Source organism: Colletotrichum godetiae (assembly GCF_030913485.1).
Source record: "Colletotrichum godetiae strain CBS 193.32 chromosome Unknown BDP55scaffold_128, whole genome shotgun sequence".
NCBI lineage: Eukaryota > Fungi > Ascomycota > Sordariomycetes > Glomerellales > Glomerellaceae > Colletotrichum > Colletotrichum godetiae.
Window position 1 is genome coordinate 18620 of NW_026851376.1, and position 13678 is coordinate 32297.

The following is a 13678-nucleotide window of genomic DNA, read 5'->3' on the forward strand; positions in this document are numbered from 1 at the left end:
TGGGTGACGCGGTCCGGCGGGCTGTGTAGTTGGTGATGATCATCGAGGATCTCGACTTCACGTGGTTGATCGTGCTTCTCTGCGGCACAGGGCTGGCTACATGCGTTGGGGACTAGTGCTCGATGGCTGTCGGTAGGTGGGATGAGATGGTAGGGTGAGTTTGAATTGGCGGGACGCTGTAAGGCGTTTCTCTTGTTTGGGTGTGAGGGCTTGTTGGTTCAGCTGTCATATGTTGAGATGAGCCGTATGTCGTCCAATCTGGAGACGAGGATCTGGCTGGCCTAGCATCATGTCAGACTCTGGTGCCCGAAAGATGTTTCCGCATCTTCGTCCTCCTCTGCGCCGATCCCTGGAGATCCCCATGTTGCTGGCGAAGGGCCCTAGGAGAGTTCTTTGGGATGTCGTATAGCGATGGAGGGCTTGCGGAAGTCCTCACGCTATGTCGAGCCTCGTCGTTAACTCGTCTTCGAAAGGACCGATCTCGGGAGGATTGTTGTCCATGGCGCACTCTGCTGCCCCGACATTGGGTCGTTGGGTCGTCGGTCCGTATATGCCTTCTCTAAGCCCAACTTGGTCTATTGTAGATAATAGCGGAGGTGGCTATGATTGCTGCGGCAGGCCATACGAACTTCCGGCCTCCCCTGAGTGATCACGGCCTTAACATTAACTTCATCTCCAAAGTCCGCTGACCAAGTTCCAGGGGAAATGGATCTGGGCCAGGGCATCCGACGGAGACAGACACGTAGGCGACGGTAGCGTCGTGGTCATCGAAGGCAAACTTCCTCCGCGTCTTCTCAACCGGGACGGAACGGGGACGGAGTAACATGGTGTTGTTATGTCGTCGAGAGAAGACGGAAGAGCTCCGCATCAAGGCGCACTCGGAGACCGTTGATCAAGACAGTCGCCGAAACCGACGCCGAAACCGAGCCCGAAGTTTCGAAGTGATTCACTGCCCGTCCGCCCCTCCTTCAACTCAGCCTTACTTCGAACCGCATGAAGTCGGCGGGCCTCGATTGCGGTACCCGTGAAAGACACACCGGGCGAATCGGTGCTCGTGGAAGGGGCTGAGCTTAGCCTCCTCGGGGCTACTCGTAGGAGGCGGAGAACGTTGAATGGTCGGATCACGGGGTTAAGGTGCTGTCGAGGACGTCAGAGGTTGACGACGGATTGCTTGCCGGAACCAGGTTGATGAGGATCGCGCGATACTTTAGGGCTGCAGGATAATTAAAGTACCGGAAGCTGGGGGCGATGCGATGCTTTAGATGAGAAGCTCAGCCTCGTCATTGTTTTGAACGGTTTTCGTAGTCCAATGAGAGTCTCGTGGTCGATGGGGAGTTATCGGACTTTGACGGTATATCGATACTTCCGGAGAATAACATTGAAGGTGGACGGGGGTCTTGTCGATCCACGTGAATACGTGGAAGTGCATTTGAAACTTGGCGGCTGTGATTGGCTCTGTCTATACGTACGGCGTATTAATGCTTGGCCTGCATAGCCGTGATCTCTAATGTAAGCTTCTTACGGGTATGATCGTGTAGACGGGAGCAGATTGTTTCAGACGGATGTTGATGTGCAACGTGGTTGAGGGCTTGGCTATGGACTCTCTAAGTGAGCGGTGTCGTGTTCTTTCTGTAGAGAAATGGTTCTTCGTCTCTGAACTCCGCGTATATGAACGTCTTTATGTTTAGTTTCGTGCGCTGCACTCTGTCGGTAAGTCGCCATGACGTAGCATGAATCTGTATCCGCGTATAGGCTGGCTCGGCAACGCCTGAGTGGCACCGCGTTTCACTGGGAATAGATGCACCTGTGCCTGTAACCATCCACCACCTCCGCAAAGACAACCATGCGAAATGGTCATCATACAATCTCTGATTGGCTCTCGAAGTTTCCCGTGGATTGTAGATGGATCATGGGGGGAGTTTGGAGCGATACCGAGTTGTTCGGACGGGACGATCTGCGGACATCGACATGTTGGCATGAGTCTGAATCAGGGGCGAATGGGGGACAATGACATAGCCCCTGGGGGAGGAGAGTCCTGGCGACTGTGATTGATCTGTGGTCGCATTTGGATAAAACGGAAACGAATATACGGGGCGCAGAATACTATGTACGATGAGCTCTCGGCGTCGTTGGATATAAATATGAGACCGTGAGAAGGGTTCATCGGAAGAAAATTAGCAACAGGCTACAATCATCCCATCTTACATTCGTTTCTCAGCTCCTCAATTCGACACCGATCTTCAACAACTCAAAATGAAGCAGTCTATCACTTTCATCGCCGCGGCTTTTGGTGTGGCCTCAGCCAATCCTCACCTGGCTGCTGCTCACTTGGCCAACCCTCAGTTCCGTCGGGCCTCTCCTACTGAGTGGGCTCCCGCTGGACCCGATGACTGTGAGTACATCACGCTAGCGAGCTGTACCGAAGTCTTCAAAATGCTAATTATGTAGTCCGTGGCCCATGCCCCATGATGAATACTTTGGCCAACCACGGCTTCATCTCTCACGACGGCAAGAACCTGACAAAGGATGTTGTGGTCAAAGGTCTTCAGGATGGTCTCAACTTCGGCACCGATCTTGGAACCCTGATGTTCAACATGGCCCTCATTGCCAACCCGGAGCCCAATGCCACATTCTTCACTCTGTAAGAGGCCTACATGATGGTGACTCTTGGCGGAACTCATCACTAACCCAGCATATCTTAGGGACCAGCTTAATGTTCATAATGTCCTGGAGCACGATGCTAGCTTGAGGTAAGTTGAAGATCTGCCCTTTTGAATAGCCTTGTCTCGACCCATTTGGTTCTGGCATATTTAGTTTGAGCTATACTCTATAGTACAATTGGTAGAATTGAACTGTACTGACACCTTGTCAACAGTCGCACCGATGCCGCCTTTGGCAACAACCATGTATTCAACCAATCCGTCTTTGACGAGTCCAGAGCCTACTGGACAAAGGAAGTCCTCGATGCGCAGCAGCTAGCCAACAGCAAGGTGGCGCGACAGGTCACGTCCAGGGCCTTCAACCCCAACTATACTTTCAGTGCTACCGTGGAAAACTTCAGTCTTGGAGAGGTTGCTGCTCCTATCATCGTCTTCGGCGATATGACCGCCGGTACCGTTAACAAGGCACTTGTTGAATACTTCTTCCGTATGAGACACATGAAAGAACTCTTGAGGACGACCGTGGACTAACATTTGATGTGCAGAGAACGAGCGCCTTCCTGCTGAGTTAGGCTGGGTTAAGAAGACGAACGCCGTCACCCAAGAGGACATCCTTAAGGTAGTCGAGATGATTAGAAACGCAACTGTGCTTACAACTGGCGGCGAGGCCCAAGCCCCCCATAAGCGCATGCTCAGGGACTTGCACACTGGCTTCAACCTTCTGTCCTAGTCTCAGTAACGTATATTCAATCTGTACATGTAGCTATATGCAATGACAGGTATTTTATACCCCCCTTTATTTCTATCTGCTTATATGGCTTCTTGACATACGACTTCCGACAATGGAAGATATTGTGAAGTCATGAGCCCGGGCATTGCAGTACTCTGTAAATAAATTGGGACTCTTGTCACCGTTCGGTCCGGGGTTGCCCTTTTGTCGTCATGGAAAGCAATAAAATCAATTGTCAAACACACATGGACATGAAACATAGCAACAAAACCATTTCATACCCTCAAACCCATGTTAAGAGAGGAATATTTACCTTTTTATGGTCTAATACTTGAAAGCTATGCGTTTGTGTTCCGGCAACTCAAGATTTGAGGTCTACTATCGTAATGATATTGTACCAAAAAGGAGTAGGAAGGCACGCTTATGAAGGCAATTGACTTTGATAAAGTACCGAAAAAAGGCACCTATCAATTGCCAAGTCTTGGAGACGCATTAAACTCTCTAGGGAGGGAGAAATCAAATCGCTGTTACTTGCAGCGAACCCCAACAATTGACCCACAACCTTGACATGGGATGGCCGCGATTTACTTCCATTCTGAGAAAAATGCTCTAGCGCGCAAGTAGTCTTACGCTCCCATTGGCGGGTTTTGTCAAGGTAACAGTCTTTCGGTTTTTTGATCTGACGAGGTGCAGTAGCATTCGATCAAAATCATGGAGACCGGACAAACGGACTGGCTGTCTAGAGATCGGGAGAGATGAACGGCGACACCTCACTACGCGGGGTACCTGGGGTATTTCATGGGTATTTATCTACAGACTCAACCGTTCAATCCGTGCCGTTCCTGACCTGAACTATTGTAGTAAGACGTAAGCTAAACGCACAACCCCTGAGTCCATACTGTTCTTGGCGCAGCTGTTGAAAGATGAAGTCGATTTTAGCATTGACCGCGGGTCTTCTCCTCCGTAGTGCAGTCGCTATGTCACCCGAGGTTGACAGCGAGGGATCTCTTGACGTCGACAGAGTCGTGAAGAGGTGAGCAAATCCGAGAATACATTGGGCGCTGCTGCATTCTGACGAATACTTTAGACTCAAAACATCGCAAATTACATACTTCCCAGCAGAAAACTCGACAGGCACTGGAGTTCTCGTCTGTCCCGGAGGCGGATATGCCCGTGTTTCCATATCAAAGGAGGGATATATCCCCGCTGCGTACCTGAACAAACTAGGCATCGATGCTTGGGTTCTTGATTACACCACCACCTCAAATGCAACCGCGCCACTGTACCCAGCACCCCAGAACGAGGCACTAGACGCTCTCGAGTACATCCGAGGACAGAACCGCACGACCAAGCTAGGCATCTGGGGTTTCTCGGCAGGCGGCCATCTCTCTGCCGTGACACTCACCAACCCGGAGGCCCGTCTTGATTTCGGCATCCTCGCATACCCAGTCATCACCCTCGAGGGAAATTACACGCACAAAGGCTCAAGAGACAATCTTGTTGGCGCCAATGCGAGCGCGGAGTTGCAACACGAGCTGTCGGCGCAGAATCGTGTCTCTGCGGCCACGCCGCCAACCTTTCTGTTCCATACATTCAGTGACACTACTGTCCCTGTTCAGAACACGCTCCTCTTTGCTGAGGCCATGGCAGTCTACAAGCGGCCGACGCAGGTGCTGATCATTCCGGAGGGAGGACATGGGCTGGGCTTGGCTCTCGATGATCCTAAGCGCAGCTGGACCACTGAGTTGTCGCGGTTTTTGGAATATTCAATCTAAATCTTAGAGGTTGGTCCGGCCTTGGGCATCTTTACTTATCGCCGAGAAGCGTGATGTGGTTGATAGAGACAACACAAAGATTCTAAGTATTAACTACTTTCCTTGCAACAACGTTAATTGCTATCCGTTCTTGATGTGAGTGGAAGACACGAAGTACAAGAGATGCCTTCTTTTCCGAAATTTGGCTAAAAAGTCTTGGGTTAAGTCTTTCAGTGACGACATGGAATCACTCATCAGTTTTTAAATCGTAGTTACTAACCGCCGTCTCCGAATTCGCTCCGAACCGACCGTTCATGCAATGATCCGACAGTTTATGAGTAAGCAGTATTGCACCACGCACTGAACAAGGAATGTCCCTTGAACTCTGACAGCCAAATGACACGGTTTCTAGAACTGCCCAACGCTTCTACGATGACATGCAGGCGTACCCTGGAATTTTGGCAATAGGGGTCGGTAACTGAGACGAAAAAATTTCCGTCAATGACTCTCGACGATGGTGATGGCATTTTCGCTCCAGATAAGGTGAGAATCTTCGATTCTTACTTCGATTCTTACTCCTGTAAGCGTTGTTTTCCTTCCTCCCCACACTCGTTATCACGATCTTCGTCAACAAGTCGCTATATAATAGACAGCATTGCTATAAGACGCTTTTGGTTATACTTGTTCCATGATTGGCTTCTAGTTCCTGAGTTCAAAATGGCCCACTCGCGTAAGTCAACTCCAACTGCGCATTCCTCATCCCGCCCACCGGCATCGTCGGAACATAGCTGATATTTATTCCAGACTTTCCCGCCACCGCCAACGAAAAGGTACCGGCACTCTTTGGATGTCCATGTGTATGGAGCCATGTACCTCTCTACGGCGATGCACAAGAAAAGCGCCGCTATCACCACGCGTTGGCCAAGGCGAACGCCCCTGGCATTGCGCGACGTCTACCATCTGAGATCATCCTCTGCATCGTAGATGCGCTGTTTGACCTGTACGCCAAAGAGGTTTCTCTGGGCTACGAAAAGTACTGGGAGTCATCGTGTCTACCATATGAGACAGATAAGATGTGCCCCTTCTGCATGCTCCCTCGCTTCGACGTTTGGCGAGACGTTGCAAACTTGGCAGCTTCATGCCGCGCACTCTACGAACTTATCACGCCTGTGCTCTACCGGCGAGACGCAGAGCAGAATCATTCTTCAGCTCTTCTCATTTCGGCGAAAAGAGGCAACCTCCGGGCTTTGAAACTTGCGTTGGAACATGGCGCAAACGCAGATGCGGATGATCACACAATGCCGCTACAATGGACGAACGAATGCTTCCGGTATTGTGAGCATTGTGAGTACCAGGTTTGGTGGAGGGAGCCGCGCAAACTCGACATGAGTGCGCTGCACTGGGCGGCGTTGTGCGGAAGAGAGGACGTCCTTGAGATTTTGTTGAATCACAAAGCCGACGTGAGCCCCAACAAGAGGGCAGTAGTACAGCCAGGTCTGGATGCAGGGAACTATGGCTCGCTGCGGTATGTGGAGGATTACTGCGACGAATACAATGCCAGCTTCCCCTGCCTGGCGCTACAGACGACGATGGGTTACAATCCCGTAAGCGCCCACGGAGCCAATGCCTTATACTTCCTGTTGGGGACAGGCAGAATGCGAGCGCACGAAAAGACGGTGGAAATGGCGCGGCTTCTTGTTCACGCAGGCTCTTCGTTGGTGACACACACAGCTGCGGAGCTTCATGCTCTCCATCAAGCTGCTGCATACGACAACGTCGAGCTGGTGCAGTTCCTCCTTTGCGAAACAAAAGTCGACCCCAATATCACGGATGCTGCCGGAAACGCGCCATTACACCATCACGTCGACTCAAGGTTCAGGGTTGAGGGAGGCGCAAAGGACACAAAGACATTGTCACTCCTCCTGAAGTACGGTGCGGACCCCAACGTACGGAATGTTGATGGGTTATCGCCGTTAGATATTTGCCTCGTTACAACATTGCTGGGTGCCGATAGAATGAAACTCTCGGTGCTTCTGGCTCAGAGCGGAGGGACGCTGCGGGATCGAGACTTGGGTCTTCACAGATCGAGGCTGACTGATGAGCAACGAGAAGAATTGAACGTCGCATTCGAACAAGCTAGACAATCTGGTAGAACTGAGTGGATCGGAGAAATTTGATGATGTACAAAGATAGACACTTTATTTAGAGTTTTGCATTCAATGGCAACATGTCTAACGGATTTGAAAATATGAGTTGTCGGCTCTCTTCATATATCACCGGAATCGTTGTGGTCCAGCTCAGAACTCTGAACCAGGTCTGACATCAAACTCACCGATTGGATACATTGACTCCGTTCATGTGCTCTAGCAACCACCTATTTGAATAATTGTTGTCTATGAGGACGCGTGCAAGGAGTAGGTATCGCCCGGCAAGTCATAGCGACTAGTGTTGGACCACCCATCTTATCAGAGTTCAGATGGCAGAACTCAAAGGCAGGCCACGGAAGACAGACGGAGTGGAGCCACACGCGCCTCCGTGTGCCCCCACAGCCGGCGTCTGTCTGCCGGATGGGATTCGGCAGGGCAGCCGAACAGAATCCAGGACCCTTCCACATGCCATCGACCATTCAGGAAAAAGCCAGCTTGCCATATGACGGAGATGTCTAATATTACATGAGTGAATCATAGCAAAGTCCGAGAATCATGGCTTGTCTTCCTAAGCCCTTCGGCTTGGAAGTATCGACGACGATCCTAGCACGGCCTGTAAGCCTCGTAGCAACAAGTATATTGGAGTGGGCAGACATCTTTTAGCTTCAATCCTCACTTTGAGAACTGTCGGGAAAAAAAAGCTTCCCGTTCAAGAGAAGAGATGAGAACACGAAATACTAGCCCAAATTTGACCACATTAGATCATCGGTAGTCGCCGACACGTGGAACCCCCACCCCCAAGTGCCGGTGCCGGGCTCACCCACAATCCTGCAAACCTGGGAAGTTCGGACTCGAGCCCACAAATTTTGTTCTGACAGGCGGAACCTCCAATAGCATTCAATTCTTGGCTCCGTATTGTTCCCATCGCCAGGGTTATTCATCGGATCTACACATCGGTGTCGGCATGAGGCCGACCCACGCCACAAACATGATTCACTGCCCCCTTTCTCGGTGTGGAGTTGAACCCTTTCGCAAGCCGAAATGCGTGGTTTTATTCTGATAGAGTCGTCGACGTTGCCCTTTGGTTGGATGACAAGCGGCTGCTAGACATCTGAGGACGCGTCTCCGAGACACCAGAATGGATCTCAATGTGAGCGGTGATGAGCCAGTGCCGTCCATGCAATTCGTTATTCAACTTACTGGTACCTGTCTTTCCCGTCATTCGTAGTTAGGCTACTCATCTTTCCCACACGACGGAGTAAGCGGATAATTTCCGATCAGGGCGGGAGACGAGTTCGTAGCCTCGGATTCTGTAGCCGCTCCGGCACGCCTCAGTCATAACCACCGAGCCCGGCGCCTGGATCCGGCCACGAACGGGGCTATGGAAATGGCTTGTCGTAAGCTCTGCACCACTTTTGCCTATTTACCCATGACTTATGGCTTCTTTTGCCGGAGAAACACCGATAGAACAGGCTGAGAGGTATGACGGTGGTTGTTATAAGACCTGGCACTGGTCTTAGCGACTATCATTTGATACAGAGGTGAGCCCGGATTCTGATCAGATTGCAGCTCTTAGTCTATTGGGGATCATCTAAGTCATTCTTTTGCCTCTCACATGCTTGCTCCGGATAGTCGAGGACGTGCATCTTCTAATTTATCACCCGCCCAAGTCACTCTCTTGTCTGTCTCTTGTACAGGACAGCACCTTCTGCAAACATGTACCGCCCATCAACCGCTTGGGCCTTGGCTATACTCACCTTTGTGACTGGCACCTTATCCGAAGATGCGTCGGCTAACTACACAGAACAGCTCTTGAGCTCCGGCACCGGTATGTCTCTTGCTTGCTCTACGAACATCTGCTTACCGACAAATTAATAGTTAAACTTGGAGCTTGGCAGGATGCTTATGATAAGGCATCAGCACTTGTATCCACACTGACGACCGAAGAGAAGATCTCCATCGTTGCTGGTGGTGATGGCGGCAACTGGACGGCACTGCACAATCTCGACTCCGCTACCAACCCTCTCACCTACTTCTACGTTACGACGTGGCCCGCCGGTTTGGCGATGGCTATGACCTGGGACACAGTAGCCGCGGAGGGCCAGGGACATGGCGTTGGTCAGGAGTTCAAGGGAAAGGGTATCAACATGGCATATGGGCCTACACTGGAGCCTCTTGGTCGCTCAGCGTGGGGCAGTCGTTCTGGCGAGACATATGGCGTGGACAGCTATCAAGCTGGAATTATGGCTGGCGCAGTCGTAAAGGGAATGTCATCCGCTGGTGTAACGGCCAGTGCCAAGCACTTCATTCTCAACGAGCAAGAGACCAATCGCATGAGCACCGGCTCTGGAGGTGGCATGGGAGGAGGTGGATCTCCTCCCGGTGGATCGACCAACTCGACTTTGACGGCGCGCCAGGCGTCAACGACAAACACTACGACAAACGGCACGACCTCCTCCGATGACTCTGGTTCTTACACCGTTACTATCGGCGACAAGGCTTTCCATGAAACCTACCTGTGGCCGTTTTACGACACTGTCTACAACGGCATGGGCGGTGCCATGTGTGCCATGAACAAGGTTAACGGAACATACTCATGTGAGAGCCAAGACCTCCTCGCCAAATACCTCAAGGTCGAGCTCGGGTTTCCTGGCATTGTGTCTGCCGATGTTAGCGCGCAAAAGACTGGCATCAACGCCGCAAACGCAGGCATGGATCTGGCCTCGAGCAGTTACTGGTCAAATGAAACGCTGGGCGTGGGCCTCACCAACGGCAGCTTCACCTCTGATAGACTCGACGACATGGTTATTCGTAACATGATGGGCTACTTCCACCTGGGTCAGGATAACGAGTACCCCAGCCTGGCTGGCGCAACGGACCGCATTGACAACCGCGGCAACCATAGCGCTATGGCAAGGCAATATGCTGCTGAGTCCATCGCCTTAGTCAAGAACATCAAAGGTGCGCTCCCACTGGTCAACAAGACGAGCATCAGCATCTTCGGTTTCCATGCTGGCCCCCGTTACGTGGGTGCGAACACTGCTCTTGGCGTCTACGACGGTGAGCCTTCGACCATGCAAGGTCACATGGCTGTAGTCGGAGGGTCTGCCATGGGTTCGCTGGCATATCTGTCTACGCCGCTTCAGCTCTTCAACGAGCGTGCCGCCAAGGATGGCTTCATGCTTAGATGGTGGCTCAACGATACCTCCGAGACGTCTTTCAGCGGCATGCAAGGATCCGGTACCGAGCTCACCGAGTCCACCACCGGTGTGGCCGAGGACTCGGATGCCTGTGTTGTCTTCCTCAATGCCTGGGGCGGCGAGGGCGCCGACCGCACGGAGTTGACCAATGCTGACCAGGACACGCTTGTGAACACCGTCGCCGATGTCTGTAACAACACCATTGTGGTGATCAACACTGTTGGTCCCCGCTTGGTCGACGCTTGGGTTGAGCACGAGAATGTCACTGGCGTGCTGTACGCTGGTGCGCTGGGCCAAGAGTCTGGAAACGCGATTGACGACGTTCTCTTCGGAGTTGTCAACCCTTCTGGTAGACTCGTTCACACCATTGCCAAAAATGAGAGCGATTACAACCCGGACACGATGATTAGTGAGACGGAGCTGAACCTAGATTATTCGGATGGCAACTACATCGACTACAAATACTTTGACCGGTATAACATCACGCCTCGGTACGAGTACGGATACGGCTTGTCTTACACCACCTTCGACTACTCTTCTGAGGTCAAGACTGAAACCTCCCCTAAGCTTACCAGCGGTTACGCAACGGGGGACAAGGCAGTCGGTGGCCGCGAGGATCTCTGGGACATTGTGGCAACTGCCTCTACCACCATCACGAATACCGGTTCTCTACAAGGCGCCGAGGTAGCCCAGATGTACATCTCCTTCCCCGAAGCAGCTGGAGAGCCAGTCAGGCAATTGCGTGGGTTCCAGAAGGTCGTGATTCGTTCTAGAGAGAAGGCTGAGGTGGCTTTCTCGCTGAGGCGGAGGGATCTGAGTGTCTGGGACGTTGCTGCACAGGAGTGGAAGGTTGAAAGCGGAGAGTACACGCTTTACGTTGGCTCTAGCAGCAGAAACTTCAAGGCTCAGACTATCTTGAGAGTTGACTAGGCAACTAAACGATTTCTTCCACATGTTTAGTTCCATGTACGTAAATATATCTTCATTCATGAAGACAATGTCCAATGCCAATTTCGAGCGAGCCTCCAATGCCTGTTAAAACCTGCTCTGGTGACTGAGAGCCAGATAACTACGTAGAGCATGATTCTATTACGATTGCAGTCCTCACCTTAGGTACTTGGCCAAGGCAACACGCTCACATCATCTCCATACATGAGTTTGACAGAGCGTGCAGCGTAGATTCTGGCACATAAAGGGCTCTTAGCAATGGGTATAAAGGAATGTCTAGAGTACGACTAGGCAAATAAGGAGAGGTGTGGCATTTTCGCGTTATGTTTCTTACGCTGTCAAATCGCCCACTTAACGCCTCATCACCATCGTGTCACGATCACATCAACTGAGCAATTACTAGGTGGACCACAAATAAGCAGTCAGCAGCCACGGTGCCTGTGCCTCTATAAAAAAGCCCAGATACAGGTAATATGGTCCTTGTGATCTACGTCCCACAAACTCAATACTTGAAATGCTAGAGTGCTTTGCGACGCTGCATCAATTTGTGGCTGACTGACAAGCTAGGCGAGGGATAGAGTTCTCACGTAAGATATCCCCTCCACCGACCACGCAATCTTGGTTCTACTTCTGTGAGGTACATGGTAGGCTATACACCCCATAGAAGACACCATCGTCAGTGTTTCATGCATCCTCAGCTCCCCAGTAACGAGCAAGTTCTGTCTCATGCTGCGTAATGATTCCATTCTGATCATGAAACAACCGAATTCTCATGTCAGCATAGTTACGGCGAGCAAGAGCCATCACAATCCCACTGCCGTCTTGGCTTGCAGTAGATGTGACGAGATATCGAGGAGGGGTAGGTAGAGGTATGCAAGCTAGTCTCCTCTCCTAGCCCCCGACCCATCGTGCTGACAAGCTGACAGAAGTAGAAACAAGAATCGACGAAACCGCATCGGAACCCTGTCACCCGCCTGTCCACCCACAGCCCTAACCCACACCAATGCCGGCCTCTGATCCCCGGTGTCAAGCGTAGCTTAAGTTTTCCCCTCTGTCTACATGTACTTTCGAATTGACCCTGGCTTAAGCTGTGAGGTACTTGAAGGGCCTTCCGAGGTGCCAAGTCCGAGGCATCCAATGAGTCACAATGGCTTGTAAGCAGAGATGCTCGCTAAAGCGGGCATCTGAATCCCAGCAGTTTCGGATAGCAACAAGCACAAGTGGTGTAATTGTTTGGAAAAGTCGGTCCTTTCATAGCAGAACATCGACCTGTCTTTGTGTTCTTTGGAATTCTTGGTCCCCAACCCCAGAGCAGTCGTCTTCGAACCCGCAAGACGTCAACAGTTCTGGACGTGCCAAGTCCAAGGCGGCAAAATATCATGACTTCGACTTGCCATCCGTCATGTAGCGCTGAATCAATGTGGAAGATCTGATAACGATGACACTCTTACTTCAATACCATCCATAGTCCAAGGAAACTAGACTTGATAGAACCAATGACACCAACGAGCCCGAATGAAGATATCAGATCTCCTAGCCCACTGGCAGGCAACCTGTAGGATGTACCTTCAGAGAACCCATCCGGCATCCCAGATCTCATAGCTAAAACGAGTGAGCCTGTAAATCCGAAAATCCGGCAGGCAAATGATCAGCACACACTTCTGCCCTAGAGTGACCGCTAAGGTTCACTCGTACCTCTCGTGCCTCTCGGCCCCCTGTTTCCCTCATATCCCCATGATGATGCTGCGTGGCACTTACACCCCTCCATGCCATGCCATGCGCCATGCACTCTACTTCGACACCGAGGTGCGAGGTTCTCAGCAGTAGACACACCTGTGGCGTGAAGGATTATGTTTGGCTCACCCCTCCCCCGAATTCACTCTCTGTCGATGCCACATAGGAGCTGTCGCGCAACTTTTATCTCAGCTGGGTTCGGGAAGTGGACGGGATGGCATAGAACTTAGAAGGGAAAGAGTGTGAGCCTCACACCAACTCTAGTTACCCCCTGTCACGGGCAAAACTCCTTCTCCTGTAGGTGATCGTCGTCTAGGGGTTTGTCCTGTGGAGGTTTTGCAAGTAGAGTATTAGAGGATGCCCACCTCCACGCGGAGAAGCCACCGGTGATCGACTTGCTGAAGTCTTGCAAAACTTGGCAGGCATTGAGGTGTCAGTCTGGCCCTGGGTGATGGATGCACTAGGATTATTCGAGGCAATGCTCAAAACCTAACACAACTACAGT

At 51.5% G+C, this 13678-nt stretch overlaps 4 protein-coding genes across 4 annotated transcripts; all 4 read left to right on the plus strand.

Moving 5' to 3' along the window:
• The first annotated feature begins 2115 nt into the window (after positions 1-2115).
• On the plus strand, positions 2116-3763 carry BDP55DRAFT_739331 (Peroxidase, family 2-domain-containing protein). Its single transcript, XM_060580403.1, has 5 exons — positions 2116-2392; positions 2449-2641; positions 2703-2750; positions 2876-3147; positions 3206-3763. Exons 1-5 carry the CDS (start codon positions 2254-2256, stop codon positions 3388-3390), a joined length of 837 nt encoding a protein of 278 aa, XP_060421478.1. The 5' UTR covers positions 2116-2253; the 3' UTR covers positions 3391-3763.
• Positions 3764-4313: 550 nt separating this feature from the next.
• Positions 4314-5165, plus strand: BDP55DRAFT_639392 (endo-1,4-beta-xylanase B; the record flags this gene model as incomplete). The annotated part of the gene is made up of 2 exons (XM_060573247.1): positions 4314-4423; positions 4478-5165. 2 exons carry the CDS (start codon positions 4314-4316, stop codon positions 5163-5165), a joined length of 798 nt encoding a protein of 265 aa, XP_060421479.1.
• A 696-nt stretch (positions 5166-5861) lies between these two features.
• Positions 5862-7321, plus strand: BDP55DRAFT_639393 (ankyrin repeat-containing domain protein; the record flags this gene model as incomplete). Its single annotated transcript, XM_060573248.1, has 2 exons — positions 5862-5874; positions 5949-7321. 2 exons carry the CDS (start codon positions 5862-5864, stop codon positions 7319-7321), a joined length of 1386 nt encoding a protein of 461 aa, XP_060421480.1.
• A 1686-nt stretch (positions 7322-9007) lies between these two features.
• Positions 9008-11421, plus strand: BDP55DRAFT_639394 (putative beta-glucosidase D; the record flags this gene model as incomplete). The annotated part of the gene is made up of 2 exons (XM_060573249.1): positions 9008-9119; positions 9170-11421. 2 exons carry the CDS (start codon positions 9008-9010, stop codon positions 11419-11421), a joined length of 2364 nt encoding a protein of 787 aa, XP_060421481.1.
• Between the last annotated feature and the right edge of the window lie 2257 nt (positions 11422-13678).

Excerpts from the sequence above, each read along its gene's own strand:
- BDP55DRAFT_739331 (XM_060580403.1), top strand. The coding sequence starts at position 2,254 with ATGAAGCAGTCTATCACTTTCATCGCCGCGGCTTTTGGTGTGGCCTCA. Across the intron at positions 2,751-2,875 it reads GAGCACGATGCTAGCTTGAG|TCGCACCGATGCCGCCTTTG; the intron begins GTAAGTTGAAGA and ends CCTTGTCAACAG. Across the intron at positions 3,148-3,205 it reads ACTTGTTGAATACTTCTTCC|AGAACGAGCGCCTTCCTGCT; the intron begins GTATGAGACACA and ends TTTGATGTGCAG.